The 18,285-nt window shown below is 44.7% G+C and overlaps 2 protein-coding genes across 3 annotated transcripts in view; one reads left to right on the top strand and one right to left on the bottom strand.

The window, feature by feature from the left end:
* Positions 1-18,285, top strand: part of POLE3 (DNA polymerase epsilon 3, accessory subunit) — a 66,188-nt gene that overhangs the window by 40,757 nt on the left and 7,146 nt on the right. The window contains exon 1 of one of the 2 annotated variants that reach the window (XM_056540475.1): positions 18,147-18,284. The exons of the other annotated variant lie outside the window; for it this stretch is intronic. The gene's annotated coding sequence lies outside the window, so the exon portion shown is untranslated. Of the gene's footprint in view, positions 1-18,146; position 18,285 lie in introns of those variants that run through there. 2 annotated transcript variants of the gene reach the window in all.
* On the bottom strand, positions 5,053-18,284 carry C9H9orf43 (chromosome 9 C9orf43 homolog). Its single transcript, XM_056540460.1, has 13 exons — positions 18,068-18,284; positions 14,821-14,998; positions 14,513-14,639; positions 13,308-13,407; positions 12,941-13,038; positions 12,393-12,480; positions 10,333-10,433; positions 9,835-10,030; positions 9,571-9,685; positions 8,936-9,070; positions 7,308-7,417; positions 6,907-6,985; positions 5,053-5,756 (listed from the first exon to the last, which is right to left on the bottom strand). The coding sequence occupies exons 2-13, from the start codon at positions 14,975-14,977 to the stop codon at positions 5,602-5,604; spliced, it is 1,461 nt and encodes a 486-aa protein (XP_056396435.1). The 5' UTR covers positions 14,978-14,998; positions 18,068-18,284; the 3' UTR covers positions 5,053-5,601.

The following is an 18,285-nucleotide window of genomic DNA, read 5'->3' as shown; positions in this document are numbered from 1 at the left end:
TGCAACAGCTGAAGGGCCACAAGTTGGACACCTAGATCCTTGCCCAACCAGGGTGCCTCCAGCTGCTGCAAAACTACAACTACCAGCATGCCCAGACAGTGAAAGGCCAAACGGCTGTCTGGGTAGTGCTGGAAGTTGTAGTTTTGCAACAGCTGGAGGACCACAGGTTGGCCCTTTGAAGTGAACTAAAAGGGGCCACATCTCAGTACAAGGTGATTGACAGAAATGATGGGGGTTGTGGTTTAAGGTAACGCGGCAGAATCCGGTTTTTCCAGTGAAGAAGACATCTTTCGCATTCATAATCCGGTATTCTAACAATCTGAAATACTGTACATAACTATGTGGTAAAAATTCTTCTCTCCTGTCACGAGGAACTCCCAGCGGCCATGACCCCCTCCAGAGGTGCAGCCATATTGCCTGGCATGGGTGGTAGTCGGTGCCGGGGTTAGTCATGACGACTAACGGAGGACTATACGCCTATATGTGACCTATTTGCATCATAATAAATATGGAAAGAGATTCTCCACCTACATTTATATTTAGAAACATCTGATTACTAATGCAGGGCATTATGGGAAATGGCAGGAAGTGGTCACTGCTCCGCCCCCCATCTGTGTCAGCACGGGGACCATCCAGCTGCCATGACTGAACATTTGGTTGCTATGGATACACTGCTTAGCAACTAGGCATATCTTAGTGACTGCTTAGCGACATTTCATTACTGATATATATATATATATATATATATATATATATATGTGACTGTGTGGTGGCCCAGTACGGGAGATGTTGCCCCGTACCCTTGTTGTCCTGTCAGGCAGCCTCCTTCAGTGTCCCCAGGACCCCTTGCACCTGTTTCCCCCCTGTACATATGTTCTGCAGTGTATTGTATTATAAAATGTGTTGTATCTTTAAGAGTTATGTCATGTGATATGTCATGTGATTGTTACCCAGGAGGGACCAGTGATCAGGTGATCCCAGGAGTGACCTATGGGCTCCCTGCTGGTCTCCCCCATATAAGCCCTGGGTGTTTTAGGCCGCGTTCACACCATGATTTGTGCCTCCGTGGCCTGGCGACGTATCCATGCCAGAAGCTACTGCACCAAATGAGAGTTACCTAGGTGACTGTGTTTGGGTCATTGGGTAGAAAAGGGTCCGGCGTGGATACCTCAGGATGACTGGACATGATACTCAACAGTGCCGCCATGTTGGATTGTTGTGGCTGGCAGCAGGAAGGATAGACTTCTGAGCTGTCAGCCACATGGTGGGGCATTTTGAGAGGAGATACAAAGGAGGAGAAGGTGTCCCACCAATCGGAGAGTGTGCGAATAATCTGCGAGAATTGTTATATGGATGGCTGAGTGGAGAAAAGTAGGCCTAGGGACTGTATACCTGGATAGCAAAGCTTGACCTCCTGCAGGAGGGGCAGGAAAGGTTGTGGAAGTGGGGATGGACTGGAGGGTCAGGACGGCCACCCACTGGAAGAAGTGGTGGGCTGAAAGGTGGGGACAACTAGCCTACTGGACGAGGTGGTGGTCTGGAAGGTGAGGATAACTCGCCCAGTGGAAGAAGTGGTGGGCTGGAAGGTGGGTATGGCTCGCCCACTGGAAGAAGTGGTGGATTGGAGGGTAGAGATGGCTCGCCCAGTGGAAGAAGTGGTGGGCTGGAAGGTGGGGATGTTTCGCCCACTGGAAGAAGTGGTGGATTGGAGGGTAGGGATGTTTTGCCCACTGGAAGAAGTGGTGGATTGGAGGGTAGGGATGGCTCGCCCACTGGAAGAAGTGGTGGTCTGGAAGGTGGGGATGTTTCTCCCACTGGAAGAAGTGGTGGATTGGAGGGTAGGGATGGCTCGCCCACTGGAAGAAGTGGTGGATTGGAGGGTAGGGATGGCTCGCCCACTGGAAGAAGTGGTGGATTGGAGGGTAGGGATGGCTCGCCCACTGGGAGAAGTGATGGGCTGGAGGGTGGGGATGGTTCACCCACTGCAAAAAATGGTGGACTAGAGGGTGGGGATATCTCGCCCTTTGGAAGAAGTGGTGGGCTGGAGTGTGGGGACAGCTAGCCCACTGGAAGAGGTGGTGGTCTGGAGGGTGAGGATGGCTCGCCCAAGGGAAGAAGTGGTGGATTGGAGGGTAGGGATGGCTCGCCCATTGGGAGAAGTGATGGGCTGGAGGGTAGGGATGGTGCACCCACTGGAAGAGGTGGTGGGCTGGAGTGTATCAGGCCTGTGGTGTGGTCTGCATAGTTTGGCCTGAAGCTCGGCCTAGTCGGGTCAGTCCTGACAACAGTTGGCTGAGCCCAGGGGACAGTGGCACTGATGGTCCTTGAATTTGTCCCTGAGAGTGTGGCCCTGGGAATAGAGACTACTCCTGTGATTGTAGAGAGAAGACCATGAGAGAGTCCTGGGAAGTGAATAGGTATCCCTAGTAGTTAGACATGGCCTACGAGATGGTGTCTTTTTTGAAGAAAGTTTGGAGGAGCTGTCTGGTGGGCAGGATCTAGGAGAGCAGGAGGGTGGTGACTGCTAGTCAGTGTAAAGCAGTGCTTCCCAACCAGGGTGCCTCCAGCTGTTGCAAAACTACAACTCCCAGCATGCCCGGACAGCCTTTGGCTGTCCGGGCTTGCTGGGAGTTGTAGTTTTGCAACAGCTGGAGGCACCCTGGTTGGGAAGCACTGGTGTAAAGTGTGAGCTTTGTGAGGTAACACCGGCCTGGCAGGGGCTCCTGTGAAGTGAACAGTGACTGAGATGAGACAGGGTCTATGCTATTGGCTTCCCAATATAGCCAAGCACATCACTTTGGTATCCCATAGTGAATGAAGCAGTGACCCAACATGTGCCCCACCACCCCATTCACTCAGCGGGGCCCCATTCTTGTCATCTGTATACTGATCCCAGCACTTGAATTCCTGCTGAATTGCTCGATATCCCTGTATAAAATCTAATGTTGGGACAATCCCTTTACTATTGCATTTCCAAAAACATTCAGGCTATAGCGCCACCTAGTGTGAAAGGAACAGTTAAGCTTTTTGTGTATCTGAAGCAGTAAGTATCAGGATTTCGGTGCCCCTGTATGTGAACCCTGAGTTACATTTTTCTGTTGTTGGGAATCCGGAGAGAATCGCCCCACATCATAATAGCTGTGATCTTTCTTTATAACCAATGTTATATTTCTGATGTCCCCCGTATCTATTCAAGCAGGGGTGTAACTATAGGGGGTGCCGAGGTAACAGCCGTAACGGGCCCCGGAGCCTGAGGGGGCCCAAAGCCTCTGAGTGTCTTATGGTGTCACATGAGAACATATGGTAGGTAGATGCCTTTTCTATCCATTTAACAGGCTCTGAGGGCCAGAAATGTCAGACAGTAGAAGGTCTGAGGGTCAGGGTTCTCTCGCTGAAGAGGGTCTGAGGGTCTGGAATGTCTTTCTGAAGAGGGTTGGGGTTCTCTCCCTAAAAAGGGTCTGAGGGTCGGGGTTATCTTGCTAAAGAGGGTCTGAGGGCCAGAGATGTCTCATTGAAGAGGGTCTGAGGGCCGGGTATGTCTCACTGAAGAAAGTCTGAGGGGCCGGGATGTCTCAATGAAAAAGGTCTGTGGGCCGGGTATGTCTCACTGAAGAAGGTCTGAGGGCCGGGTATGTCTCACTGAAGAAGGTCTGAGGGGCCGGGATGTCTCAATGAAGAAGGTCTGAGGGCCGGGTATGTCTCACTGAAGAAGGTCTGAGGGCCGGGTATGTCTCACTGAAGAAGGTCTGAGGGCCGGGTATGTCTCACTGAAGAAGGTCTGAGGGCCGGGTATGTCTCACTGAAGAAGGTCTGAGGGCCGGGTATGTCTCCCTGAAGAAGGTCTGAGGGTCGGGTATGTCACACTGAGGGTCTGAGGGCCAGGTATGTCTCACTGAAGAAGGGCTGAGGGCCAAGTATGTCTCAATGAAGAAGGTCTGAGGGCCAGGATGTCTCAATGAAGAAGATCTGAGGGCTAGGTATGTCTCAATGAAGAAGGTTCCAGGGGTTTAGGGATGTCTCAAAACAACTGAAGATGTTTTGTGGGTCAGGGATGTCTTGCTGAAGAAGGTCTGAGGATGTCTCTCTGAAGAGGGTCCAGGTTCTCTTTCTGAAGAGGGTCTGGGTTTTCTTTCTGAAGAGGGTCTGAGGGTCAGGTTTTTCTTTCTGATGATGGTCTGAGGGTCAGGGTTTTCTTTCTGATGATCTGAGGTCAGGGTTTTCTTTCTGAAGAAGGTCTGAGGGTCAGGGTTCTCTTTCTGATGATGGTCTGAGGGTCAGGGTTCTCTTTCTGATGATGGTCTGAGGGTCAGGGTTCTCTTTCTGATGATGGTCTGAGGGTCAGGGTTCTCTTTCTGATGATGGTCTGAGGGTCAGGGGGTTCTCTTTCTGATGATGGTCTGAAGGTCAGGGTTCTCTTTCTGAAGATGGTCTGAGGGTCAGGGTTCTCTTTCTGATGATGGGCTGAGGGTCAGGGTTCTCTTTCTGATGATGGTCTGAGGGTCAGGGTTTTCTTTCTGAAGAGGGTCAGAGGGTCAGGGTTCTCTTTCTGAAGAGGGTCTGAGGGTCAGGGTTCTCTTTCTGATGATGGTCTGAGGGTCAGGGTTTTCTTTCTGAAGAGGGTCTGAGGGTCAGGGTTCTCTTTCTGATGATGGTCTGAGGGTCAGGGTTTTCTTTCTGAAGAGGGTCTGAGGGTCAGGGTTCTCTTTCTGAAGAGGGTCTGAGGGTCAGGGTTCTCTTTCTGAAGAGGGTCTGAGGGTCAGGGTTTTCTTTCTGATGATGGTCTGAGGGTCAGGGTTCTCTTTCTGAAGAAGGTCTGAGGGTCAGGGATGTCTGCTGACAGTCTACAGTATATGGCCAACTACAAGAAGGAGCATTGGGCTCATCAGGGGACGTCTCATTCCCTTGGAGGGAGTCCCTGTGCGTAGTAAAATTGCTTCCCCTTCAATCCCATGGCACACATCATGGCACAGCAGACTATGGGATAACTTATGGCGTCTCACATGGGAAACCAATAGGAACAGAGATTAGGACACAGGTGACCAGCAGTGATTGAGGGCGACCATTATAATTTATTTAACTTCTATGTGATTAGAGAATTGTTTCCCTATAAGGCGCCTCCAGCAGTTGCAAAACAACAATTTCCAGCATGCCAATGGCTGTCCGGGCATGCTGGGAGTTGTAGTTTTGCAATCGTTGCAGGCACCCTGGTTGGAAAACACTGGATTAAAGCAAACAATATGGCAACTCCCACACTCTGCTTTCCTAGAGTCCTGATAGGCAGATCTGTCTATACCAGAGCAGATGTTATTTCACTGTGCACACAGGCAGCACTGCTATGCAGGGGGCTGGGGAAGCAGAGTGACTACGGCTATGTGAGCCGCAGTGACCCCTTGTACTGAATATCACCCAGCAGAGAAATGGTTAAAGTTGTTATGGGATAATCGGCTGCAGAATGCTGATGGCCTCTTATGAATGTACAGTCTGTAGTGTAATCTCCTCACGCTGTGCTGCCCCCTCCTGGCCAACATGACAAACTGCAGATTAGTCACTTCTTGGGCTCTGCAGCTATTGCAAAACCACAACTCCCAGCATTCCCTTACTTTAATTCATTGGGGAGGGGGGAGGCGGGTTTGGTTGGGGAGAAGAGGTTGTTCCCCCGGGGTTTTCTTGGGTATCTGTAGTCTCCATTGCAGATTCTGATTGGTCACATGACATATTTGGTCTCATGGATTCCTCATCTCTAGGGACATCTAATTCTGTGCATCAAAAAAAAAAAAATAATAATAATTATCAGTTAAAATACAGTCATAGGGTGCCCTGGGCAATGCATGGCGGTATTATGTAGGCACTGCATGGCGGTATTATGTAGGCACTGCATGGCGGTATTATGCAGGCACTGCATGGCGGTATTATGCAGGCACTGCATGGCGGTATTATATAAGCACTGTATGGCGGTATTATGCAGGCACTGTATGGCGGTATTATGCAGGTTCTGAATGCAATAAGCTGAAAAGCAGTGTTATGTGTGCGCTGAATGGCAGTATTATGAGAATTCTAGAAAATTGTATAATGTATTTGTTAACATTGTTATCTTAGTGCCCTGAAGGCAGTATAATCTGAGCACTCTATGGCAGTATTAATGTGAGTTCTGGAAATTATAAGATATATTTGATAGCAGCGTTATGTTAGGGAACAGATGGCAGTATAATCTGACCACTATATAGCAGTATTATGCGAGTTCTGGAAATTATAGGATATATTTGATAGCAGCGTTATGTTCGGGCCCAGATGGCAGTATAATCTGAGCACTCTATGGCAGTATTATGTGAGTTCTGGAAGTTATAGGATATAATTTGATAGCAGCGTTATGTTAGGGCCCAGATGGCAGTATAATCTGACCACTATATAGCAGTATTATGCGAGTTCTAGAAATTATAGGATATATTTGATAGCAGCGTTATGTTCGGGCCCAGATGGCAGTATAATCTGACCACTATATAGCAGTATTATGTGAGTTCTGGAAATTATAAGATATATTTGATTGCAGCGTTATGTTAGGGCCCAGATGGCAGTATAATCTGAGCACTCTATGGCAGTATTATGTGAGTTCTGGAAATTATAGGATATATTTGATGGCAGCATTAGGTTAGGGCCCAGATGGCAGTATAATCTGACCACTTTATAGCAGTATTATGCGAGTTCTGGAAATTATAGGATATATTTGATGGCAGCATTATGTTAGGGCCCAGATGGCAGTATAATCTGAGCACTCTTTGGCAGTATTATGTGAGTTCTGGAAATTATAAGCTATATTTGATAGCAGCGTTATGTTAGGGCCCAGATGGCAGTATAATCTGAGCACTCTATGGCAGTATTAGGTCGGTATTACACTGTATGGTGACTGACCGGGAGGCTTTGCAGGCTTCGCCTCTTTATTTATCTCTCCTGGGATTTCCTGCTGGATTCGGTCGCCTGTCTCTGTTGGCTAAAAAAAAAATAAAGAGGTTAAAGATTAGAACAAATCAATGGCAGATTCAGACGGCAGCCATGTTTGAGGAGTGCGGTGTACGGTCATATGATTGTATGGCTATGGAGGAAGCGCAAGGAGGTGTATGGTCACATGCTCCTTCATAGGCATTATAGCATCTATGGCAGTGTTTCCCAACCAGGGTGCCTCCAGCTGTTGCAAAACTACAACTCCCAAAAGCCTTTGGCTGTCCAGGCATGCTGGGAGTTGTAGTTTTGCAACAGATGGAGGCACCCAGGTTGGGAAACACTGATCTATCGGCTGGAGAAGAGTCACTCACTGTTCCGGAAGGTTCTTCGTCGCTCCAGGACCTCTGTGATAATCCGGCCAAGGATGGAGAATTTCTGTCCTCAGAGTCACGTGACCTTGTGGTGTCACAAACCACAGAACCTACAGATGATGGAAAGGAAATGGTTACACACGAAAAACATGGCGACTGGTAATGTTGTAGGCTATACATATGGCAGTATAATGTGGGCATTGTGTGGAGGTATTATCCATGCAGAGGATGGCAGTATTATATGGGCATTGTACGGAGGTATTATCCATGCAGAGGATGGCAGTATTATAAGGGCATTGTGTAAAGGTATTATCCATGCAGAGGATTGCAGTATTATATGGGCATTGTACAGAGGTATTATCTATGCCGAGGATGGTTGTATTATATGGGTATTGTATGGCAGTATTATCCATGCAGAGGATGGCAGTATTATATGGGCATTGTATGGCGGTATTATCCATGCAGAGGATGGCAGTATTATATGGGCATTGTATGGAGGTATTATACATGCAGAGGATGGCAGTATTATATGGGCATTGTACAGAGGAATTATCCAAGCAGAGGATGGCAGTATTATATGGGCATTGTATGGCGGTATTATCTATGCCGAGGATGGCAGTATAATGAGGGAAGTGTGTGGAGGTATTATCCATGCAGAGGATGGCAGTATTATATGGGCATTGTATGGCGGTATTTTCCATGCCAAGGATGGTGGTATTATATGGGCATTGTATGGCGGTATTGTCTATCCCAAGGATGGCAGTATTATATAGGCATTGTACGGTGGTATTTTCTATGCAGAGGATGGTTGTATTATATGGGCATTGTACGGCGATATTGTCCATGCAGAGGATGGCAGTATTATATGGGCATTGTACGGCGGTATTGTCCATGCAGAGGATGGCAGTATTATATGGGCATTGTACGGCGGTATTGTCCATGCAGAAGATGGCAGTATTATATGGGCATTGTATGGCGGTATTATCTATGCCGAGGATGGCAGTATAATGTGGAAATTGTGTGGAGGTATTATGGGCATTGTATGGCGGTATTGTCTATGACGAGGATGGCAGTATTATATGGGCATTGTACAGAGGTATTATCCATGCAGAAGATGGCAGTATTATATGGGCATTGTACGGAGGTATTATCCATGCCAAGGATGTGGTATTATATGGGCATTGTACAGAGGTATTATCCATGCAGAGGATGGCAGTATTATATGGGCATTTTACAGAGGTATTATTTAGGCAATTAATGGCTGTATTATGTGGATATTTTAGGGAAGTATTATTCAGGTACTGGATAACAACTGGACAACATTACTATATGGGCACTTTATGGAGGTATTATTCAGGCAATGGACAGAAGTATTATATCGGCATTGTATTGACGTATTATTTAGGCAGCAGTATTATGATAGCACGGTATGAAAGTTTTCTTCAGGCACCAGTATTGTATAAGCACTGTATGGAGATATTGTGTTGGCAATTGGATTTTGACTGTCCGGGCATGCTGGGAGTTATAGTTTTGGGAGGCACACTGGAGCATTATGGGACTATATTACATACTCCAGACATTATGGGACTATATTACATACTCCAGACATTCTCCATTCATCTCAGTACCTGTGGGGGTCTCCAAGGCCTGGGATTTGTAGTAACTGAGCGCAGAATCGGGGTCACAGGGGAACAGTCCTATATGGCTGAGCTGATCAGGAGCCGATGACTTGTGGGATCTCTGAATTCTGTTTGCTCTGTGATCTGAAAATGAACAAAGGTCTCTCTCTCTCATATATATATATAGTCTGCTGTCTGCAGCTGCCCCATGTATATTTAGGGGGGAAGCCTAAATACTGAAACCAAGTACCGGAGGATAAGGGAACAGCCAAGACTCTTATACTATAGATTTTAATAAAGAGTGATGCAAACAAGTAGGGTGCCTCCAGCTGTTGCACAAATACAACTCCCAACTTTGGCTTTTGACTATCTGGGCAAACTCCCAACTTTGGCTTTTGACTATCTGGGCATGCTGGGAGTAGTAGTTTTGCCCCCTGGTTGGGAAACACTGGGGTATAGGGCAGTTGTCTCCAAACTGTGGGCCACCAGCTGTTGCAAAACTACAACTCCCAGCATGCCCGGACAGCCGTTGGCTGTCCGGGCATGCTGGGAGTTGTAGTTTTGCAACAGCTGGAGGCCCCCTGGTTGGAAACCCCTCACCGATCACACAACTGACATAAACTGGATAGTAGATCCCACTTTACCTGGTGGTTTGATTCGATGACTGGGATCAGCAAGGTAGATGTATTTCTTCCACAGATAATACTGGCTCCTGATACTGTCTAAGTTGATCGCTGTGTTATTTGGTGCCGCCGACTGCTGGAAGAGTCCAGATCAATGGTGACCGAGAGATAGTATACAGGAGCGGCTGATATCACATATTATGTAATGTCTGGAGGTTAGATCAGTACTGGAGATATGTGACCTATAGTAGTGTTCATGGGGTGCAGGGACTTATATGGACTAACCTGATTGTCCAGTCTGTACACTGGGCCGGTGTGGGGCACGGCGGGGCACTTCTCTCTGGTGTCATGTAGGATGACCCGCCGGTTTCCCACCATTATCCCGCTGAGAGATGGAGACGTTACAGAGTCGCTGTCCGGCCACGGGTCGCGTTGTCTTCTCCGGCACTTCAATGCTTTCCCAGGCTGTTCCTGCACTTCTCTATAAAGGCAAATAATCCTCCCTCATACAGGGGTCCGGGGTTTTCACAGGATGTTCTACTAATTTACAGCACCAAGGGCCCCCCTCTAATTTTTATGACCTCACCAAAAGCTGTTCTGGGGCGCCATGAGAATACAAACGCCAAGATGCCCAGAGGAAAAGAATATAGTGAAAACTTACCTGGGTCACTACTGCCCCCTGCTGGTGTCGGTGAGTAATGCAGACATTACATAAAAAAGGCCGGAAGAAAAGTCAAAAAAATTGGAGCCATCTGCCCCCAAACAGACAGAAAATGCTCTAACCTAGCCTCTATGAATTTCTTTGTATGTGATGATGATCCAACCAGTGTAAGATTAAGGGGACATCCACCGCTCGGGAGCTTCGTCTGTTTACGATTTATGGTCTAGAAAGAAAAAAAAAGGATATAACTACTATAATACTGCTCGTATGTACAAGAATATAACTGATATAATACTGCCTCATATATACAAGAATATAACTACTATAATACTGCTCCTATATACAAGAATATAACTACTATAATACTGCTCTTATATACAAGAATATAACTACTATAATACTGCTCCTATATACAAGAATATAACTACTATAATACTGCCTCCTATATACAAGAATATATGGTAACTACTATAATACTACTCCTATATACAAGAATATAACTACTATAATACTGCCTCCTATATACAAGAATATAACTACTATAATACTGCTCCCTATATACAAGAATATAACTACTATAATACTGCTCCTATATACAAGAATATAACTACTATAATACTGCTCCTATATACAAGAATATAACTACTATAATACTGCTCCTATATACAAGAATATAACTACTATAATACTGCTCCTATATACAAGAATATAACTACTATAATATTGCTCCTATATACAAGAATATAACTACTATAATATTGCTCCTATATACAAGAATATAACTACTATAATATTGCCTCCTATATACAAGAATATAACTACTATAATACTGCCTCCTATATACAAGAATATAACTACTATAATACTGCCTCCTATATACAAGAATATAACTACTATAATACTGCTCCTATATACAAGAATATAACTACTATAATACTGCTCCTATATACAAGAATATAACTACTATAATATTGCTCCTATATACAAGAATATAACTACTATAATATTGCTCCTATATACAAGAATATAACTACTATAATATTGCCTCCTATATACAAGAATATAACTACTATAATATTGCCTCCTATATACAAGAATATAACTACTATAATATTGCCTCCTATATACAAGAATATAACTACTATAATACTGCCTCCTATATACAAGAATATAACTACTATAATACTGCTCCTATATACAAGAATATAACTACTATAATACTGTTCCTATATACAAGAATATAACTACTATAATACTGCCTCCTATATACAAGAATATAACTACTATAATACTGCTCCTATATACAAGAATATAACTACTATAATATTGCCTCCTATATACAAGAATATAACTACTATAATACTGCCTCCTATATACAAGAATATAACTACTATAATACTGCTCCTATATACAAGAATATAACTACTATAATACTGTTCCTATATACAAGAATATAACTACTATAATACTGCCCCTATATACAAGAATATAACTACTATAATACTGCCTCCTATATACAAGAATATAACTACTATAATACTGCTCCTATATACAAGAATATAACTACTATAATACTGCTCCTATATACAAGAATATCACTACTATAATACTGCTCCTATATACAAGAATATATCTACTATAATACTGCCCCTATATACAAGAATATAACTACTATAATACTGCCCCTATATACAAGAATATAACTACTATAATACTGCCTCCTATATACAAGAATATAACTACTATAATACTGCCTCCTATATACAAGAATATAACTCCTATAATACTGCTCCTATATACAAGAATATAACTACTATAATACTGCTCCTATATACAAGAATATAACTACTATAATACCGCCTCCTATATTCAAGAATATAACTACTATAATACTGCTCCTATATACAAGAATATAACTACTATAATACTGCTCCTATATACAAGAATATAACTACTATAATACCGCTCCTATATACAAGAATATAACTACTATAATACTGCTCCTATATACAAGAATATAACTACTATAATATTGCTCCTATATACAAGAATATAACTACTATAATACTGCCCCTATATACAAGAATATAACGGACACATAATAGTAACAGTGATCATTCTATAGATCCATATAACAATGTGAGGTTATCTATTGCGCTTGCTCTTTTTCCCGCTGACTCACCAGAGCCGGATTCGGCTTCTCCCTCCTCATTCCTCCCAGGGGGTCGCTCAGTGTAAGATCTTTGATCCAAACTTTAAGATGTTTTTCTCTAAGAATAAAATAGACAAAGGGGGAGATTTATCAAAACCTGCACAGAGGAAATGTTGCCCAGTTGCCCATAGCAACCAATCAGATCGCTGCTTTCATTTTTAACCAAGCCTCTGCGAAATGAAAGAAGCGATCTGATTGGTTGCTATGGGCACCTAGGCAACTTTTCATAAATCTCCCCCATAGTCAGATGACTATGATGATTGACAAGTGGATGTGGGCTCCCATTGGTTGCTATTGGTTACTGCAGATCTCCACATCTCCCATATATTCAACATTTTCCAGTGGTCTCCAAACTGTGGACCTTCAGCTGTTGCAAAACTACAACTCCCAGCATGCCCGGACAGCCGTTGGCTGTCCGGGCATGCTGGGAGTTGTAGTTTTGCAACAGCTGGAGGCACCCTGGTTGGGAAACACTGTCATCTCACGCATCAATACGGTCTTAGCCCCCCCGTACATACCCGTCTTCCTTTCTCGGAGGCCTGTGCTGGGCGTTCGGCACCCATACCATGGTCACGTCTCTTTTTGCATCCTGAAAAGAAGGGCGCAGGATCTCCACCTGAAAGAGCAATACATTGTGGGCAGGGACCCATCTGTATATGAAATCTACAGAGTGATGCACTACTTCTCCTTTGTCTGCTTTGTACTGGGACAGTAGTAAGATTTTCCATTCAGGGTGGTGGGAAAGCTGGGTGTCACCTCTGACAGAACAGATGGAGGGGTCTGTGGTTTCATACCCTACAGCAGGTTGTATATTATATATACACACACACACACACACACACACTTCTATAGACTGGACTAGTAATTCCTAGAGAGGCGACTTACCTTCCGAGGCTTCCAGGAGGAGAAGGAGGATCCGGAGCTTCTTGAAGGTGCAAGGATCTCCCTGTAGGAGTTTACACCCGGAAAGAAGAACTTCTCCATACTTAGAACAAAAGAAAGAAAAATAGATAGATATGAGATATATACATAGATATAAGAGATAGATAGATATGAGATATATACATAGATATAAGAGATAGATAGATAGATAGATATGAGATAGATATATAGATAGATGGAGGGATGAAAAAGATGGCGGGATGCCGTCGAAACGTCGCATTTCATATGGGTCAATAAATCCCAATTTTTGCACTTTACTACTGGGTGTGCTGCTACATTTTCTGCATCTTATATAGATAGATAGATATGAGATAGATATGAGATAGATAGATATGAGATAGATAGATATGAGATAGATAGATATGAGATAGATAGATATGAGAGAGATAGATATGAGAGAGATAGATATGAGAGAGATAGATATGAGAGAGATAGATATGAGAGAGATAGATATGAGAGAGATAGATATGAGAGAGATAGATAGGAGAGAGATAGATAGGAGAGAGATAGATAGGAGAGAGATAGATAGGAGAGAGATAGATAGGAGAGAGATAGATAGGAGAGAGATAGATAGGAGAGAGATAGATAGGAGAGAGATAGATAGGAGAGAGATAGATAGGAGAGAGATAGATAGGAGAGAGATAGATAGGAGAGAGATAGATAGGAGAGAGATAGATAGGAGAGAGATAGATAGGAGAGAGATAGATAGGAGAGAGATAGATAGGAGAGAGATAGATAGGAGAGAGATAGATAGGAGAGAGATAGATAGGAGAGAGATAGATAGGAGAGAGATAGATAGGAGAGAGATAGATAGGAGAGAGATAGATAGGAGAGAGATAGATAGGAGAGAGATAGATAGGAGAGAGATAGATAGGAGAGAGATAGATAGGAGAGAGATAGATAGGAGAGAGATAGATAGGAGAGAGATAGATAGGAGAGAGATAGATAGGAGAGAGATAGATAGGAGATAGATAGGAGATAGATAGGAGATAGATAGGAGATAGATAGGAGATAGATAGGAGATAGATAGGAGATAGATAGGAGATAGATAGGAGATAGATAGGAGATAGATAGGAGATAGATAGATATGAGAGAGATAGATAGATAGATAGATATGGATAGATTTAGGCTGTATTCCCTGGACACACCTGCAGGTGGCAGCACTAGTACACACAGTAGTTGAGGAGGCTCCTTCACTCAGGTGCGGACTATCACTCCCACGGTGCAGGACTCCGCTGGCCGGCAGGGTGCTCACACTCAGGATGGGGAGTCCGCCTGCTCCACAGATAATAGGAAATCTTCATACAATGACTAGTCCTGTGTTTTCCAAAGAGTGTAACTCCAGCTGTTGCAAAACTAGAACTTCCAGTTTTAGTTTTGCAACAGCTGGAGGCACACTGTGTAACAAAAACACTGTACTAATGCTAGACACACTGGGTGTCAGAGCACACTGTACCTTCATCCTGTGGGGGGCGTCTGGCGGTGGGTGGGCGGAGTCGGGGGTGTCCCTGTTCTATCCTCCGCATGGTCACCCAGCACTGCGGGTGCTGACACACCGGCCTCTTACATATGGTCTCATCCAGCTCCATTGCTGTACCCAGGGGGGCCCTCATAGCGGCTCCACACACCGGGACCTGGGAGAAAACACAACTCCATCAACAGGGGCCCAGTCACCCAGCTCTGCCATATTCCTGAACAGCAAATATCTGTCTGGTTATACACTCCCTTGCCACTTTATTAGGTACACCCCTCTAGTCCTGACTGGGACCGCCGTGCTGGAATCATTACTTACAGATTTTGCTGCATATGGACATGATGACATCACACAGTTCCTCCATACGGACATGATGACATCACACAGTTCCTCCATATGGACATGATGACATCACACAGTTCATATAGACATGATGACATCACACAGTTCATATAGACATGATGACATCACACAGTTCCCTCCATATAGACATGATGACATCACACAGTTCCCTCCATATAGACATGATGACATCACACAGTTCCCTCCATATAGACATGATGACATCACACAGTTCCCTCCATATAGACATGATGACATCACACAGTTCCCTCCATATAGACATGATGACATCACACAGTTCCTCCATATGGACATGATGACATCACACAGTTCCTCCATATGGACATGATGACATCACACAGTTCCTCCATATGGACATGACGACATCACACAGTTCCTTCATATATACATGATGACATCACACAATTCTCCATATGGACATGATGACATCACACAGTTTCTCCATATGGACATGATGACATCACACAGTTCCTCCATATAGACATGATGACATCACACAGTTCCTTCATATGGACATGATGACATCACACAGTTCCTCCATATAGACATGATGACATCACACAGTTCCTTCATATATACATGATGACATCACACAATTCTCCATATGGACATGATGACATCACACAGTTTCTCCATATGGACATGATGACATCACACAGTTCCTCCATATAGACATGATGACATCACACAGTTCCTCCATATGGACATGACGACATCACACAGTTCCTTCATATATACATGATGACATCACACAATTCTCCATATGGACATGATGACATCACACAGTTTCTCCATATGGACATGATGACATCACACAGTTCCTCCATATAGACATGATGACATCACACAGTTCCCCCATATAGACATGATGACATCACACAGTTCCCCCATATAGACATGACGACATCACACAGTTCCTTCATATATACATGATGACATCACACAATTCTCCATATGGACATGATGACATCACACAGTTTCTCCATATGGACATGATGACATCACACAGTTTCTCCATATGGACATGATGACATCACACAGTTCCTCCATATAGACATGATGACATCACACAGTTCCTTCATATGGACATGACGACATCACACAGTTCCTTCATATGGACATGATGACATCACTCAGTTCCTCCATATAGACATGATGACATCACACAGTCCCTCTATATGGACATGATGACATCACACAGTTGCTGCAGATTTGTCGGATCCATGATGAGAATCTCCGGTTCTACCACATCCCAGCGGTGATCTATAGGATGAGATCTGGTGACTGTATGAGATGATGTCATGTGACCTCATTGTCCTGTATGAGATGATGTCATGTGACCTCATTGTCCTGTATGAGATGATGTCATGTGACCTCATTGTCCTGTATGAGATGATGTCATGTGACCTCATTGTCCTGTATGTGATGATGTCATGTGACCTCATTGTCCTGTATGTGATGATGTCATGTGACCTCATTGTCCTGTATGTGATGATGTCATGTGACCTCATTGTCCTGTATGTGATGATGTCATGTGACCTCATTGTCCTGTATGTGATGATGTCATGTGACATGGGGCATTATCCTGCTGGAAGTATCATCAGAAGATACAGGGGACACTGTGGTCATAAAGGGACGGACATGGTCAGTAACAATACTCAGGTAGGTTGTGGTGTTTATAGCAGGATCAATTGTTACTGAGGGGCCCAAAGTGCCCAGAAAATGTCCCCCCCCCCCCCCCCATTACACCCCCACCAGCCTGACCCGCTGATACAAGGCAGGATTGATCTTTGCTTTATGTTGTTGACACCAATCTCTGCCCCATCTGATGTCACCGCTGGAATGGAGACTCCTCAGACCAGACAACGTTCTTCCATCTTCCATTCTCCAGTTTTGGTTCCTGTGTGAATTGTTGCTTCAGTTTCCTGTTCTTAGCTGACAGGAGTGGCCCCCGGTGTGGTCTTCCGCTGCTGTAGCCCATCTGCTTCAGGGTTGGACATGATGCGGGATCTGAGATGGTATTCAGCAGATCTTGGTTGTAACCGGTGGTTATTTGAGTTACTGTTTCCTTTCTGTCATCTTGAACCAGTCTGCCCATTCACCTCTGACACCAACAAGGATATTTAATTTTTTTTTAGACCTTGGTTGTGTGTGGAAAATCCCAGTAGATCAGCAGTTAGGGAAAAAACTTAGCCCAATAACCATTACCCAATAATTATTTCCCCTTTCTTCCCCATTCTGATGCTCGGTTTAAACGTCGGCGGGTTGTCTTGACCACGTGTACATGCCTAAATGCATTGCGTTGCTTTCACGTGATTGGTCGATTAGCTATTACGGTGTACCTAATAAAGTGGCCAGTGTGTGTACACCCCCCCCCCCTCCCCGCCCGCTCTATGGAAGAGTCATTCAAAAGCGGTAATAGTTTGCTACAATGTACCAGTGCAGGTAAAATGGATTGTCTAGACCAGTGTTTCTCAACCGGGGCGCCTCCAGCTGTTGCAAAACTACAACTCCCAGCATGCCCGGACAGCCAACGGCTGTCCGGGCATGCTGGGGGTTGTAGTTTTGCAACAGCTGGAGGCATCCTGGTTAAGAAACACTGTAACAAACCTTCAGCTGTGAGGAGTATCAGGTCTCTGCTTCTCACCATTCACTGACAGCAAGCAGAGATCAAGTATATTGGAAAGTTACAGGACTTTTCATTGTATAATTGTAAAGCTTTATTGACATAAGACCCCCTGACAACCTGCGCAGCTCTCTGGCTGAACTACAAATCCCAGCAGTCCAATGTCAATCCCTTCACACCCCTTTCCTGTGCGCCCCAACAATATCGGGAGATAAAGCCTGACAATTATTAACAACTCACCCGGCCCCGGTCACCATAACAACGGGGGACGCCACCACGCCTTCTACCTGCGGTGGCCCCGCCTCGCTCAAGCTGATTGGCTGTGCCACTCCTGACGTTTAATGCAGGCGACGGGTCAGTGGAACGCAGGCAATGGCCTTGAAGGGGGCGTGGCCAGCGGAGCACGTGGTGTACGGAAGACGCATCGGGTTTGTCTTGGCGGGAACTGGGATCCAAGG

The sequence above is a fragment of the Hyla sarda genome, chromosome 9 (genome assembly GCF_029499605.1).
Source record: "Hyla sarda isolate aHylSar1 chromosome 9, aHylSar1.hap1, whole genome shotgun sequence".
In the NCBI taxonomy this organism is placed as follows: domain Eukaryota; kingdom Metazoa; phylum Chordata; class Amphibia; order Anura; family Hylidae; genus Hyla; species Hyla sarda.
This window is presented reverse-complemented; position numbering and strand designations above follow the sequence as displayed.

Coding starts and splice junctions, on each gene's coding strand:
- C9H9orf43 (XM_056540460.1), bottom strand. CDS start 14,977: ATGAGGGCCCCCCTGGGTACAGCAATGGAGCTGGATGAGACCATATGT. Junction 9,071..9,570: donor TCATCGAATCAAACCACCAG/GTAAAGTGGGAT, acceptor GTTCATTTTCAG/ATCACAGAGCAAACAGAATT. Junction 5,757..6,906: donor GAAGCCTGCAAAGCCTCCCG/GTCAGTCACCAT, acceptor TTTGATGCACAG/AATTAGATGTCCCTAGAGAT.